The following is a 17,468-nucleotide window of genomic DNA, read 5'->3' as shown; positions in this document are numbered from 1 at the left end:
CTTATTTGTATCAAATGAAATTTTTCCTACGCCTTGTCGAAAGTGGTTCATATTAAATCCAGCATATGAATTACCTAAATCATGGGTTTCTCAACCAGAGTGGTGCTCAACACTCTCTTGTTGTACAAAAAGGTAATCTCGGGGTGGGGCGAAAATGTGGGAGCAATTATTACTTCTTTAAAATATTTTTTACTACTAGTTTAAGCAGAGTGGGGATTGGGACTGAAAAGTGGGGGGCGGGGGTGAAAGAAAAAAAAACCTAAGATTTTTTGCGGCAGCAAAAAAGAGAGAGAAAGTACAAAATTTTGCTAGGGTTGGTTTTGACAGCAGATGAGTGGTAATTAATGTAAATCTAACAACTTAACTCACGTTTTTGTTAAGATTTTGATGAATTGTGTACACAATAACTTTCCCCGATATCACAAACACTTGGTAATAATTTCATTGAACAAGTATAGATTGTTTAAGTAAAACAATTAATTTACTAATATCTAAACAATGAATACATAAACTAAAAGTTACTGCTTGTACCAATTAATGTTCTGTAAACAGATATAAAGTAAAACAAATAATTATGTTCTAAAAATTTTGACATTTCAACTTTTTTTACAATTTTTAATTTTGGTTTCTAAATTGGAAAATAAAATAAATAAATAAACCATAATATCCTCTAAATTGCCGCCATTGAGTTTCAAAAAAGTTCTCAAAGTAAGCCGGCATTTTGTCACCAAAGTTATATTGAATATAATATAATACATAATCGAACAATATAATTTAATAAGAAAATTGTAATGTTCTTCAATTTTTAGTTTAGTATTTTATGCAATAATTAATTTTCCTCTAGTGATGTTTTTTTGAACGATCACAAATCGCTCATAATCCTCACTTGGCTGAAGTTGATGTTTTGCTGACTTCTTTTTACCATGACAAAAAGAGTATAAGACTGGCTAGTTGTTTTAATATTTATTAGGAGGACAAATTGGCGTTTATTCAAGGCTTAACTTAAGCAGATTTTACTTTTAAAGGAGGGAGGAATGTGAAATTACATTTTTTTCAGGAAAAACATCAACATAGATGAACTTAAAAAGCAAAATTTCATCTAAATGCAAAATTTCTAGATTACTAACTCCTATCATTGAAGATTGATAAGAAAAAAAAAATACCATAAAGAACACTGTAAATTTAATCTTTATGATGAGTACAGTCAACTCTGGATAACTCGAAGTCTCAAGGGATCGGCTAAAACATTCGAGTTATTGGTAGTTCCGAGAAGTTTTCACAACAGTCTTAAAAGTTTAGGATCCAATGAAAACTTTGAGATAAAGGAATATTCGAGTTATAAGCTTCGAGTTATCGATATTTGACTGTATATGGGTGCAAATTTGCCATAATAACCAGATCTTTATTAAGACATCCTGATGACCATTTCATTTTTGTGGATATGCCTTGTATTACCTTATACAGAAAATCACCAGTTATAATATGATGGGTGCAAATCTCTTCTCCATTTCCATTCCATTTTTAGAAGAAGAAATTCAAGGAGTAGGGTCCTATCGCAATCAGTTATTGTGTAAAACATGATTTGAATTCAAGACATAAAATTCAAATGATTTTTTTCCCGACAACTAAGAGAGTGAAAAGTCTCAGTTATAACTTTATAATACTGTTAAATACAAAACAGGTTGAAAAACATTGCCTTAGGGTAGAATTATTTGCATCACACGAAATACCATTGATATTTTCAAATTGACTAGTATATTTTTCAGCTTTTATTTTATGCATAAGGCAAATTATCATTGAGTAAGTAAATGATATCAGATGAAGCACAATGAATTTGAAACATTTGACTATCACCAGTTTCCCTTTCTAAATACTTCAACTAAATGTTTGTTATGAGAGCACTGCTTCTCTTGCATTATAATGTAGAAGTTAGAGAGCTGATGTAGAACAGTAGTTTTTAGTCACATTTAGCCAATTGAGGAAGTGAGAAGCAAAGGGATGTAAGTGGCAAAGTTAAAAATTTGGAGATAACCAGTACACATGGTAGGTGAACCTCTCCTCTGTCTTGGGGCAAGATATTGTACTAGTAGCCCTGGTAGTTGTTGCTATACAGTATGATTTAGAAAAAAATTCCAATGAAAGCCTACCAAGGAACCAATCTTTAAGCACGTTTTACTCAGAACTTGAAAATGTCCACTTACATTCGTTGGCTTCTCACTGCCTCAATCGTTATCAGGTTAAGTTCTTAAAAGTTTACTTAAAAATTACAGTAATTTTCTTAAAACTTAAAAGAACGCTGCATTATTTTCTTTATATTATTCATCTTTTTAAGGCATCAGAAGCACTAAATATTTTTAGAATTTTAAGTTTCAACCTACTTTATGATAACAACAATTTCCTGCGTAGTTAAAATCCTCAAAAGTGCACCTCATAAAAAATATAATTTTTTTTTCAATTTCTTCATCCTTCTAATTTTTTTTTTACAAAACCAGTCTAATGTAAGTCACGTTATTGCTACTTTTCAGGAGAGCGAAAAAACTTTCGCCTGGTGCAAACAAAAGGAAGAGGCTCATGCTCTTTTATGCTGTAAATAACTATTCAAGAATTTTTTTACAGAATTACATTGTGATGATCGATGCTGAATAATATTCTACATACAAAGCAGTAACAGCCTGAAAATTACCATTTTTGGACTTACGTTAGTCCGGCTCCGAGTTCGATTTATTGAAGAAAGATACAATAAGGGTTTGATCAGGATTTAGAAAACTGACACCCTGAAGATTTCACAAATGCAACATTATTATTAGATAATGTTGTAGCTAAAAAAATTAGTAGAACTAAAGGAAATATTTAGAAGATTAAAATCATAAATTTACTTGAAAATATTTCAAGTATTCTTAAAAAAAATAATAATAATAATAATTGCTCTAAAATGTCAGCAACAAAATTTCAAATTATTTTATTCTCTCAAATGTAACAACAGTTGATACTTTTTCTCCATAAATAAAATAATTTTAATTAAAAAAAATCATAAATAAATAGTTTTAAAATAAGCAATATTCACAAAAAACTGCCTTGCAGCTTTTCTGCTAGATTTTACTTGCTTAGGATATCTTAATATTTTTTTTAATCAATAGCATCAAAAATGAGTACAGAACAGAATGGCACAAATCAAAATATCAAATAACAACCACTAACAACAAATATTTTTGACTGTGGGAAAACTTATGAAATTTTACAAGAAGAGAGAACATAGACAATGTACATAAATGATGAAATTTGTACTAATAAAAGTTAAAAATTATTTACAAAAGTATACGATTTCATGTTTGAGAGATAATAAATAATTTGGAGAAAACATAGAAGTATGATAATTAAACATTTAGTTAATATGTACAAATTTTCTTCTTTTAAATTATGAAGCAACAATTACATAAAAGAATCTAAACAAAAATACAAAACATTAATTTTTTTACCTGTCAATACAAAAGAAATTTTAATAAATTTTTCTAAGACAAATGCAACAAATGAAGAACGAGCTCTACAAATTTTTATGCGATTGTTTTACAGCAATCAAATCAATTATGAAACTTAAGAACCAATTGCATCTCAAGTACATAATACATACATTTTTTCTTGATTTTAACATTTAAAAAATTACAATGAAAATATATTAATTTCATAAAAACTCTAATGCAAACAAAAGAGCCAAAATAAAAACATGAAAATTAAATTTATTGATTCTACTGTAAATTTTAAAACTTTTTGTGTACTTTTCAAGGCCAGTTACCAATCAACAAGTTTTAAAAAATGAATTCATTATACAAAAAGCAAACAAATTCAATACAAATATTTACAGAGATTTTCAAATTTTACATTCATTTCATTTATAAGAAAGAGATATACGGTATGATACATTAATTTTCATTATTTAACTATTTTGACTAGTTATTTGAACAAACACAAAAATTACAATCATAATAAAATTTTAACAATAACAATTGCAATAATAAAGGGAAGGTTTGAGAAAATTGCACTTAAAAACATTTTGTTGCGTAGTAGTTCCTTAAGTTTAACAACATTAAGAAAATAAGTTGAACAGATTTAAATCATAGGGGGAAAAATAGCATTTTTACAAACAAATTTTATCTAAATCCAGTTAGCTTTACTCAACACAGATATTTTTAAAATCATTTTGATACTGGGTAGTGATTTTAAAATAGCAAAATAAATGTTAAAACTATCTTTAGTACTATTTCCTCTTTGATATTGTACTACTATTCCTTATTAAAAAGTATAAAACTTTGATCAAATGTTTTATCATGAAACTAGTATGACAAAAAAAGTCTGTAATTTGTTTAGAAAACAATTTGTACTTTGATTATCAGTGTGGATCACTTAGAACTGGGTATGCAAGTGTCGTTTTGAGTGTATCATTGTGCTCTTCTAAAGAAGTCTCTGCATAATGTAGCACCAGGCTCTTCAAACTCGGATGTATATTGTATGGTTCAGCAAAACCATAACCTCTTTCAGTTCTGTAAATTATACAATGCCCAACTTTTCCATCAGCCCTGTAAAAATGCAACAGATAAAAATGAAAATTATTTTTATTTTTTAAAACAAGGTATAAAAAAATACTGCATAACCCCTCAGTAAAACACACTTTAGGGAACTGAACATTTCGCTTTTTAAATAGAAATGTCTCTTGTTCAGAGCTATTTGTATCGATGTGTGCAGTCTGCAGTGTATTAACTCAGGGAAATTCTATAATAAAGATAAACTACAGCGTTGCCAACCTTGGAAAAGCAATTTAAAATTATGCGGAGCAATTCGTTATTTTGTATAAAAATCAATAAAAACAACTGAAACCACTGATCTAAAATTGTTTTATAGTTTTAATAAATCATTTTAAGCACAAGTTTAAAAATAACTATTTTAAAACTAATAAAACAACTTTAAACACTATTTCAATCTTTGAGTATAAGCACCTTAAATTTCCCATATTTAAATGTTTGTTATGATAAAATATCAATACGTAAGCTTGAAAACTTTCAGCTGGGAAATGTGGAGCAAAAGAACTTCTTTGTGGAGCCGCGGAGTTTCGGAGCAACTCCGCAAAATGCGGAGCAGTTGGCAACCCTGTAACTATTAACATTCAAGATTAAATTCTGTAAAACAGCAGTATGCTCATGTGTGTTTGTTCCTTACACAAATTCACAGTTTATTTGCCAAATTGGCACAGAGATCTTTTGATGCTCAGGAATTCACAAACAAGGTTGCACCCCCTCCCCATAAGTGAAACCAAATGTTTATGCCTATTTATAACAATGACTGAATTTTTGGAATTAAAAAAAATTCTGAGGTCTAAGTTTCAATTTTGAGTCATAAAATTACTCTTTTCTACCCATTGATGGGAAATTGTACACTATTTTTTTTGAAATTTTTTTTAAGCCCGATTGCTGAACATAACTTTTATTTTTTAGGCAGACAGTGCAATAAAGTTTGGAATCATTCAAATTTAAAAATTATTCTTTGAATAATTAAAATTCAATCAAACATTTAGTAACAGCATAGTTTTGTAAAAAGCAGAAATAATTTTGTTACATAAATTTGCTTGATGTCATGTCATTTACGATGTAATAAAATGCAAATTAAAAAAAAATAGTAATAAATTAAAAAAATAGAACCAACTTCAAAAACTGCAGCTGGAAATTGCTCTAAAAAGTAAAAATGATTTCATTCTTTGAACAACATCTATACTGCTTTTCAAACATAATTTTTGAAGTTGGTGCAAAAATGATATGAAAAATGATGTGTAACCATTTTTTTATAAAAACCAGTCAAAATGTGAATGAAACATTTATATCGATACACAAATATGTTGTATGGGAATTCTATTGAAGAATCTAGGTCCATTAAAATATACATTTGTGATTAAATTATGTTTAAGTATGATTTTTTATCTACTGTTTTTGCTCCAACTTCAAAAATAATGTTCAAAAAGTAGTACAGATGCTGTTCAAAGAATTAAAATTATTTCTACTCTTTTGAGCTATTTCCAGTTGCAGTTTCTGAAGTAGGTTCTATTTTTTATTTAAAAATTTTTATTTCATTCTTTTTAGTATAAATGTATTTCAAAAATAGCATGTCACCATCACTAAACTTCACCTTATGTTTCATGCAAATCCTGAATATAAAAATTTTTAAACGACTAGCACTAAAAACTAATCCTAATCACAAATACTAGAGATTGAGAGGTTTACACTGCCATGGGCTGGTAGAGGGCAGTAACTGCAATTTTTTCATTTTTCATTTTTTTCAACTTGTCAGCTATTGTATGTTAACTTTGTTGTACAAACTTGTTTATTTGGTTTCCTCTGAATAAAACGTCTAGTTCCAACATTTCCCTATTGTTAGTATTGAATCCAACACACACACACACACACGTTTCTTCAAATATCTCGAAAACTCATTTCTGCAAATGCTGCTGTTTACCTGCCCTCGGCAGTACACACGAGAGACAGACAAGTTTGAAATTCATTCATCGTGAGTTTTTTCTTTTTTTTGTAATACCCAATTCAGCATCAAAAAATCTGTGGGTGAACAACAAATTACCCCCCTTTAACCTTAGAATAGGATATTATTTTCCAAATTTATATGGGGCCAACTTCAGGGTTAATGATTTAAAAGTTACTTATAAATCTTTTTTGTTGACATGGGAAAACGCAAAAAGGAATGAAAATTATTGAACGAAGAATTACAACCATAGCATATACTGACACCCTGGCTGCGAAATGCCTTTTTTCTTCTTCTTTTTTCCCCCTTTTCATTTTTTTTTCTCTGATGTCATAAAAACTGTTGAACCTGTAAAGTATTATGGTGCAAACTGCAAATTCATACGACAATTTGTTGGTTTTCTATGAATTTTTTAAATGTATCAAGGACTTTTCGGACACCCTGTACTACGTTTCTGCATGACAAACTTTTCTGAAAAATATATTACAGTGATTCTGTCTGTAAACTAAAATTTATGCAACATAAAACTCTTAAGTAGATTTCCGATGAAATCTTGATTATGTAAGCATTTTTGCTGGTTATTATACACAAAATATATACGTTAAATTATGTTTTATTGATCATTATAGTGCAACTGTAACAGCTTTACATCATAGTACTTACACTATAGAGAGAGCATACTGCCCAGGGGTACTGCTGTTCCTTATGAGAAATGTTCCATCAGGTTTCCCTTTTAAAAGTTGTATAGCATCAGGTCTTGAAACTTCAGGAAGAAACCACGAGTTTTCATTGTAATGCGGAAGTGTTTCATCTTCTTGAAGAAGAGCGCTTTCTCTAAAATAAAAAATACAAAACGATGAATATAAGAAAAAATCCCATGAATAACTTGCATGACGACTTTTTTTTCAAGGCCTGATTGGTTACAAAATGAAAGCGACAGCAAAATTGAAACTTTTATTTGAGATATTAGAGACATATCAAAAGTCAGTTCTCTACATACTCATATATTCTGAGACATTTGTCGTAGTATGTAAAGCTTTAGATTAATGGTCGCTAAATTCTATCCCAGAACCCTTCTGGTAAAAGTTTCAGACTTATAGTTCAGACACTTTTTTTTAAGTAAAACTGGTTTACTTTTACATACCTCATAATATCTTTTGCTTCTGCACATGAATCTTGTAATAATTTGTGTACTCTATCCTTTTTCACACCTTTTGCATACAACATCCTAAAAGAATCAATGTTATTCTTTACATATATATGCAACAATTAACAATGAAAAATTTTGTTTAAAAGTCAGACTAATTACAACTTTTAAAAACAATAATGCAATAAGCTATAAGTTTCTTTTTAAATTTACAGGGTATGTACTAGGGATGAACCAATTAATCGCCAGTAACAGTAATCGGCCAATTTTTTCACCAATCAATCGAGCAAGTTTTTTTTTTAATTAAAATTACTTAAAGAACACCTGTAACTAGAAAATATGCTAAATAAGTCCAGAATCAATAAATAAATGAACTTTTCTACAAAAAAAAAAAGAAAGAAAGAAAGGAAGAAAAGGTTTTTCAGCTTTACCATTACAGATGCAACAATAACAATAAATAGAAACAAAGATCTGAAACTACAAACACCAGTTGGAGAAGATACTTTTTGTGAACATGTTAATATGATGTACTTACGCCTGGAAATTTTCTCTCTGCTTGTATAGCCTCATAATTTCTGGCTTAAGGGTATTCATTTCTCTATCCAGAGACCTGTGATAGGCAGCTTGATGCTTCAAATCGTTATCCAGTTTCTTCTTGCTCTCCTCCAATGCTTGCAATCGGGATGCCAGCAACCCGTGGTTTTTTATTAGACTACAAAAACAAAGAGGGAATATAGTTTTTACATTAAAATATCTCATGACAATATCAAATTTGACAATTACAATTGAGGTAGTGAGAAGCAAAGGGATGCAAGTGGCAAAATTGAAAATTTGGAGATAACCAGTACAAATGGTTGGTGAACAACTCTTCTTTCTTGGGGTAAGAGATAGTACTAGTAGCCCTGGTAGGTGCTGCTGTATAGCATGATTTAGAAAAAAAATTCACTGAAAGCCTACCTAGGACGTAATCTATATACACGTTTCATTCAAAATTTGAAAATGTCCACTTGCATCCCTTTGCTTCTCACTGCCTCATTTGTATATTATTAATACAATTTGTACGTTACAAAAAGCTTTTACACATAATAGACAAATTTGTGCAGAATTGTAAACAATTACTCAGCAGTTGATGAAAAAATCTTGGTGTACATAAATTTTACTTTATATCATTCCTATAGACCAGTTTTTTTTAAATTGTGTTCCTCAGAACCTGAGTGTTGCATGGAGTCCATTTAAGGATTCCGTGAAAAACTAGCTTAAGTTAATTTATTTCAAATTAGTCACTAAAAATTTGATGAAAATAAGTTTTTAGAGAAGCTTTTCTGTAGTATGTTCTGAATCAACAGCAGACGAAATATAAAATTGTGAATTCAAAATCTATTTATTGTTAATGTATGATCTTCGGCTACGTAAGTAGTCTTCTTTTACGACTTACAACTAAATAAATATATGTGTAAAACAAAGTTAATATTTTTTTGTCTTGTTTAAAGCAAACACCACAGCAGACTTAAAGCGAACATCTGACATGAAAATTCAACCATCATGCTTTCCATAATGTTGCTTTCAAACTACACCATCGAAGAACAACCAGGGGTTCCATGAAAAAGGAATATTAAAAAGGACTCTACTAATCAAAGAAATTCAGAACCTCTGTTATAGACTAACATGATTAATAAACAGAAAAAGATCACATTTGGTCTTCAAAGTTCAAAACAAACATCTGAACATGTTTTAAAATCTTTTATTCTTAAAATGAAACAAAATTTTTCTGTGTTTCTGCCATGCTAGGGTTAAATTCTTTTAGGATCAAATAGAATCTTAACACTTTTCAACAATCATTGAATGATATTTATTTTCACCCAAAATATATCAATAATCTTGTCACTGCTGTAATTACTAAAATCAGTAAAAGTGTAATTACAGTAAATAGAAAAATGCTCAAATATCTAAATGCTAAAGAATTTTAATCTAAAGAATATGTTGGCTCTTTCACTTTGCTTTGATTAGACATTTTTAGTTCTTTCAAAATCTATGCAGCTAAAAACCCAGTCTCATTTTTTCCTCCTTTCCATCAAATTTGAAAACACACTACACTATTTTACCTTGAATCTGAGAAGGGGGGAGAGGGAGGACTTAACTTTCAAAGCTTTCCTTTGCTTCACATACATACACACACACATATACATATATGTGTGTGTGTGTGTGCACGTGTGGATATGCAATGCATGTGAATGCAGAAATTTAATTCAAAAGAACACAAATGAAAATTAAACATGAATAAATTTAATACAGTGAAAATCCTCTTGATGGGTTGCCAGTAGTTATAGCAACTGCTAGAAACACAATAAACACACAAATGCACACAAGTTTTTTTAACCGACTTCAAAAAGGAGGCGGTTATCAGTTCATACCGTATTTTTTTTTTTTTTTTTTGTGTTTGTCCACTCACAGCGCCTCACCTAGTGAACCGATTTTGATGATCCTTTTTTTAATGGATAGGGGATGGTTTAACTTAGGTCCCATTACTTTGCTTGACCATATTTGTCCTTTAGAAAAAAAGTTATGGGCAAAAAACAACAAATTTCATGCAATTTCCCTATTAAATGATTAAATATAAAACCCATTGTTATGAAAGTTTGGTGCCATACGACAGTAACATTAATAATAACTGTAGTGATAATTTTGAATGAAGGCTTCTCTGAAGCAAGCATCGAGTTTCTTCCGGGGGGATATTTCGATAATCGGGAATCTGGAGCTGTCGTCTCATTTTTGGCATAAATAATTTGATTTTGGTAACCCTGCTGATTTATAGTAAGCCTATGTGAATTATCGAAATCTTCCCGTCTTCAGTGCTATTGCTCCATAGTGGGGGTAAACCTAACCTGGAAGCGAGGTGATGCAGTGATTAGGATCTGCTTAGCCTTCACAATGCTACCATTTGGTTTCCCTCAACTACACAGTAGTATTTTTATCGTTATCATCTACGCCAATAACAGATGATCAGGGATAAGTAAGAAAATACAGGATTGCATAACAAGCAACTTGTATGCTGTGAAATGGAAACTAGTTAGGGAAAACATAACACTTAAATGGTTAGAATTAAATTAACTACACATGAATTCCAGAGAGGAACAAAGATAAGTTTTTAGTGCCAATCGCCTAAAGTTTAATGCGTGTTTATAGTTTTTTTTTTTTATTATAAAGCATTTTTATGAAAAAAATAAGGTGAAGTTTGGTGATGGTAACTTCTTACTATTTCTGAAATACCTCCATTTACACTAAAAAGAATAAAATAAAAATATTTTGAAAAAAAAAAAAAAAATAGAATTGACTTCAAAATTGCTCTAAAAAGTGAAAAATAATTTTATTCTTTAAACACCATCGATAATGCTTTTAAATATAATTTTTGAAGTTGGCGCAAAAACGACAGATAAAGTCATTCACAGCCGTAAACAACTATAAATTTAACCAGGCCCAGTTTCTTCACTATCACATACATTATGCATTGACGACAGCATATCTGAATAACGATATAAATCTTTCATTCGTAACTTTGGATGCTTTTCTGAAAAAAATATGAACGAAGCATGGTTACACTGGATTTTACGTTTTGTTTTTGCGCCAACTTCAAAAATTATGTTTAAAAGCATTATCGATGGTGTTTAAAGAATAAAATTATTTTTCACTTTTTAGAGCAATTTTGAAGTCGGTTCTATTCTTTTTTTTCAAAATATTTTTTTATTTCCTAATAGATTAACTTTTCATTTATATGACTGTCCATCAACATATGTGTGGGTGTTTCACAACAAATTTTACAGGTTTTACTTACGGTTGCTTTTCAGATGATGTAGCTGTTTTGATATGATCCTTCAAGATTAGCACTTGTTCTTGGAATACAGCCAACGTGGCATCGAATGCATCATGAGCTTGTTTCTTTAACTGTACCTCCTGAAATGTTTTACTGTAATCTTCATAATATTGATCATATAATTTGGTTTTTTGCAGATATTCCTGATTAATTTTCATAAGTTTTTCGCCTACTTTCTCGACATCACTTGACTCATCTTCATCAATACCAGTCTGAAAAAAAGATTATTCAAATGAGTGAATTTTATAGATAACAGCAGTTAAGTTGAACAGTTTTAGCAACATGATTTATATGCTCATTAGCATATTACAATAATTTAGTACATTTGAAAGTACGTTACATAATAGCGAAAATTCAACTTTGACATGCACAGAGAAAGTGATGCACTTAGGTTACAAGACAAGGAAAGAATAATAAGTGATATTATGTAGGCAATCCAGAAAATTTTAAACTAAAATTGAGTTTAAGTGAACGAAAATATCTGTGGTGCATCTTTGGTGAGAGGGGAAAAAGTTTAAATAAAATAAGTAATTCCTTTAAAAATGTATTAAAGCATCACTTAATTATCGAAAGTATTAACAGACTAAGACACCTGATACAAATAACAAAGCTTACAAACAGGCTAACATTATACTGAAGAGAAAGGATAGGAAAGTTGAATCATATAATATAAGTCACTACTAGTAGTTAACCAACTCCATGTCATTAAAGTAACGATATCATCCAATGGTGAATCGATGATGCAGAAATTCCAGAGCAGACATAAAGTTGGACGAATCATGAACAGCAGAGTTAGTGGCTTGTATGTGTTAGACAGCTGCCCATTTTGTATCATTCACAACACTCAGTGTGTTGCATCTGTACTGCAATTTAGATACCCTTCCCCCAAATTTTTTTAAAATCATAGTTACATACATGAAATACACCGCCAGCTCAGTCAATTCCAGACGAGGACTGTAGTTTTGTGCTTATTAGAACTCATCAGCCCAGCACAGGAAAGTGACTGAATGGAGATGGAAAACCTCTCAAGGAAGCCAAGAGTGGCAAACAAATTGGTAGCTAATACAGAATTAGCACTGACCAGCTACCTGGTCTTCTGTATTAGCTACCAGTTTGTTTGGCACTCCAGGCTTCCTTAAGAGGTTTCCCACCTCCAGCTTAGTCACTCCTATGCCGGGCTGATGAGTGCTAATAAGCACGAAACTGCAGTCCTCGGCTGAAATTGACTGAGCTGGCGGTGTATTTCATGTATTTCTGCCTTAGCCCTGGCTATAGGGCAGTAACTTACTGAATATAAATATTATAGTTATATAGCATGATTACTTCCTCGATGTTTTTTTTTTAAATTTCGTTTCTTATCACATGGAATTTAAGGTTGTAACCAGAATTTTGTTTCTTGAGGGTTACCCAAAACAAATTTCTCGTGAAATCTAAATGAACAATTAAATTTGATTTTATTCATGAATTCCATTGATTTTTGTTGCAATAAGTTAGTTAAAGCAAATGAAGGTGATGTATCTATTTAATGAAGAAAAATAAATGTGTACACTAAATAACTTCTTTGTACCCCTACGAAATAATTGATGTCTTTTTGGAAGAATTGCTTACTCAAAAGAATAGATGCTCGTACTCATATGTGTGCATTCAAAATAATATTTTTAAGTCATTTTTTGACTTTAATAAAAATACGTTAAGTAAAAATCTTCCATTTAAATGTAAAAAAATTTGATGTTTTTGACAGCGTCAGGTTTTCAAAGTTTGAAGGAAAAGGCTGCGTTGTTTTGTAAGACATGATTTTTGGAATAACTGAAAAAAAAATAAAATAAATATTGTAGACACAGCACTGAGTTTTTGTACTATTTTTCAATAATAAAAAATTCGTTTTTCAAATAAAAACTTTAAATATATATATATATATATATATATATATATATATATATATATATATATATATATATATATATATATATATATATATATATATATATAAAAATAGTAATAATGTTTTTAGCAAAAAAAAAAGTAAGATAAAAAGCTTTTTTTGGAATGATTTTGAAAAATTTTGTAGGGCGTTTGAAGCCTAAAAACCAACCCTTGATGGAAATAGCAGTATTGTTTTCTTATGCAGTAGGCAGTTTCGCTTTTATTCCAATGAAATAAATGTTAATATTTAATGAAAACAAATGAATAAGTACATAAAACAGTACATGAAAAAGTAATTAAATTGTGAAAACATAATACTTACAGGATGAAACCTGGATACAGGATATAGTAGTTTTACATCTAGTGTGCGATTGTATTGTGCGAGTGGGACTTTGTGATAATAGTTTATCAACTCCACCACAGAGTTGAATGTAAAGGGCTCCGTAAAACCATATTTCCCATTTTGATGATAAATTTTGATCAGTTTGTTGCTACCCCCCGCCTTTCCTAAAAACAAACATTTCTTAAAATAAGAACACAGGAATACTGGAATCTAAAACAAATAAAGTTTCAGAGAAGTTATTTCTACCAGATTACTTCAGACCAATCATATAGGACACTAATTGATACTAATAACATGGAAAGCATGTAAGAATAAGATAAGTCCCAGAGATAATCAAAAAAATTATTTTTATTTTAATAACATAGTGCATGCAGTCTAGTTGAATAAAGAAAAGTGCTGATAAATAATTACCAATGTGTTTATAAATAATTATTGTAATTTTTACTTAGAAGAATAACAAGTCTAAAGCCAATTCATTAAACGCCAAAATGAAGTTTTGCTCCTCCGATGCTCTATGCAAAGGTGATTGCTACATTGGGAAGATGGTAGTACCTATGCATAGCATGGGATAACAAGGGTTGATCTAGGTTTTTATCTAAAGGTCTAGATTTTGTGGAAAAAAAGATAGTTTTGTGATCTTTCTTTATTTTTTAACAAAAGAACTATTTTTGAGAATTTTCCTTTTTTTAATTTTTTGTGAAAAAAACCTTGTCAGATCATTAAGAGAATTTTTAGGAAATGGCAGTGCTAATCTGAAATTCCATTGGTCCAAAGGATTTTGCTAAGAATGATTTGGATGCAGTACTTTTATTTATTTTTTAAGGTACTAATGTCTGTTTTCAGGCATTTTGATAAGCTTAAAAGTTAGAAAAAACTGTTTTCAGAAATTAAATTTTGCGAAAGGGCTTATATGAACTTTTACGATGAAGCTGCTTTAACAATTTAGATTTCCCCAAAGGGGACGCTAAACAGAAAAAATTTGTATTTGGATCGACCCACAAATAAACACTTAATGGAGTGAAAGTAGCTATTTTAATATCATTTTTTCCAATGCCAGTTAGAAATTTCTTGATTTTACATAACTTTAAAATTTCATGAACATTCCTATTTGAGCCTTCGCACTGCATATATAAATGTGAAAGTGCTAACTATTATTATTACTTTTTTCTCCTGCCTAGACAACAAAAGAAAACCAGCTGAAGAGGTGATTTTTGCCATACTAACAAATTTTGTTTAACACTGCCAAGCTTTTTTTTATTAAATCATCCTCAAAAAATATATGTAAGCTTTTAACATAAAATAATTAAGTTAATGATTTATAAAATATGCAAACAAATGAAAGAAAAAAAACTATATTAAATTCTAAATTCATTAAAAATTTATACATAAAAGCATTCAAGTTTCATCAAAAAAAAAAAAAAAAACGCTGCAATAACTTGTCAATTTAAAGTTTTTAGTATTTTTGCAGTCAAGATTTAATTTCAAAGAAGATCAATTTAGTTAAAAGTTATGGCATGGAAATAAGCTTAACATTAAAACTTCAATTTAAAAACATAAATTTAAATTTCATAACATGGTTTGAAAAGCTGCATTTAAATAAGCAGACAATTGAGCCAAATTGGCACAGACACACAACAGACTTGGAGAGAAAAAAAAGAGTTTGAAAAGTTACCTTAAAGTGAGCGTGTATTCCCCAGATCCTTTAATAGATGCATCTCTTACAAGGAATGTACCATCTGGAGTATCTTTCAATTTCTCATTCACTTCCTCACTAAAAAAAATAACATAATATAAAATATTTTGATTTCTTCTCTAGAAGGCAAATAATTTAAACGTGAAGGAAGGCAAAAGGAAATTAAACGAAGTTTAACGATTAATTTAAACTAATTTACAAATAAATATCTTCATAATTAGAACAATGTTACAGTAGTTTTGCCTCCACATGCGACCAGTTATCTATTATTTAACACTCTCTATCTCTGTAAGCAACATACCGTTCAGTTGTCAGCCAAATTCATAAAATAGATTTTAATGTAGAACATGTCCTACAATCTACCTGAACAGACAAATTGGTACAAAAGAAATCAACTTGGTGGTGCTTTTTTTTGGCAATTGTAAAACTATCAGTGAATACCAAATGTTCAAAATATAACAAAATATTTGTCTGTATGTGTTATTTGTGTTATTTTGGAAAATTGGAAAGATACAGATTTATTATGTGACAATTTTTTTTTCCACTTTTTACTTTTTTTATTTTTTGTTGTAAGTATTGTTTTCTTAGCTTTGCTGATCTTGTACTTTTCTTTAAAAATAAAAAAGAAATATATGCATTCATAGGTGGCTAGTAAACCAAAAAAGTGCGGATTTAAAAGATGTGCGGGGGTACAAGGGCGTAGCCCCTGAAGCTGTTTTTCTTCTTGTAAAATTGGGTTTTATTACTGACTTAAAACCTTCTAAAAATGTGGAATATGGCATCGAAATTCATGACGGATGGCCCACCCTCCTTAGATTTTCCCCTCCCATTTTAAAGTTCAATTTGTACGAAAAAAGAAGATTAAAGTTGATTTACTTGGAGTTTTCAGTTTTTACTTCGAGAAATAAACCAATCCACCTTATAAAAAACTATTTTTCGAACAATAATTAATTTTTAACTCAGAAAAGTGGGGTGGCAAGGTCCCTCTATTTAAGTGAGGGGGCATTGCCCCCATATGAGTTGGCTATGTGTGTATTTTATTGATTATTACTTCAAATCCAAAAAGTCAAAAAATGAATCCAAGTTTGTAAGTGATAGAGGGTTATGGCAACAAAATTAATGCCATTAAACAGTGCAATAACTGCTTGCTAATGACTGAGAGTGTACTAATTGATACTTGAGCTCAGGGGTGGACTGGGTCCCGCAAGAGGGCGCCAACCTTGCCCTTCAGAGGGCACATAAAAGGTGCAAAAAAAAATGCAGAAAAAAGGGCGCAAAAAAGAAAAAAAAAAACAAAGAAACAAAAACAAAGTTGCAAAAAAAGAAAAAAAAGTTTAAAGAAAAGAAAAAAAAAGCGAAGTGAAGTCCCACAGGCTTGTGAGTGCAAAAAAAAAAAAAAATAAATAAATAAATAAATAAATAAAAATAAGGAAGTTGTACAAAAAAATAAAAAAATTAGAAATTTTTTTTTAAAAAATTAAATGAAGGTGTTCAGCCTTGAGGGCGCACCGTCCCGCGGGATGGGCCAATCCGCCTCTGCTTGAGCTTAAAACATCTATTGCAACCGATTAAAGCATGGATACTGAGATAATTACTTACCGAGTAATGTCTCCCCAGTACCACTCAGCATCAGCAAGACTTTTTGGGCCCTCAGACATAGGACGTGGTGGAATGTTATCAGCATTATTTGGAGTTATGTTGATGGAGCCCCCTAACATCATGGTTTCTGGAAATGGTTGACTCATTCTGGAATTCCTTCGAGGAGGGAGAGCTAAAACAAATTTTTTATTACTGATACAATAGGATGGAGTAATTAATAAATAATGGTAATGCAACAGCATTTCAGCAATTTCATGCAATAATGCCATAATCAGCACTAATATGTACTAATAAGTGAGAAAGAATTTTAAAGCTTTGGATTTGTTTTTTTTAAGAGGGAAAAAAATCTCTTAAAATAATATAAATGGCATGTGATAAT

At 30.2% G+C, this 17,468-nt stretch overlaps 1 protein-coding gene across 1 annotated transcript in view; it reads right to left on the bottom strand.

The window, feature by feature from the left end:
- LOC129224851 (phosphatidylinositol 3-kinase regulatory subunit alpha-like) overlaps window positions 1-17,468 on the bottom strand; it is a 133,220-nt gene continuing 115,752 nt past the window's right edge. Inside the window, exons 13-20 of the mRNA XM_054859397.1 lie at window positions 17,090-17,261; window positions 15,468-15,568; window positions 13,777-13,955; window positions 11,493-11,743; window positions 8,199-8,375; window positions 7,661-7,744; window positions 7,180-7,350; window positions 1-4,571 (exon numbers count right to left, since the gene is read on the bottom strand). Of these exons, the coding sequence (XP_054715372.1) occupies window positions 4,385-4,571; window positions 7,180-7,350; window positions 7,661-7,744; window positions 8,199-8,375; window positions 11,493-11,743; window positions 13,777-13,955; window positions 15,468-15,568; window positions 17,090-17,261 (1,322 nt within the window). The 3' untranslated portion in view covers window positions 1-4,384. The remainder of the gene's footprint in view (window positions 4,572-7,179; window positions 7,351-7,660; window positions 7,745-8,198; window positions 8,376-11,492; window positions 11,744-13,776; window positions 13,956-15,467; window positions 15,569-17,089; window positions 17,262-17,468) is intronic.

This window comes from Uloborus diversus, chromosome 6 (genome assembly GCF_026930045.1).
Source record: "Uloborus diversus isolate 005 chromosome 6, Udiv.v.3.1, whole genome shotgun sequence".
NCBI lineage: Eukaryota > Metazoa > Arthropoda > Arachnida > Araneae > Uloboridae > Uloborus > Uloborus diversus.
This window is presented reverse-complemented; position numbering and strand designations above follow the sequence as displayed.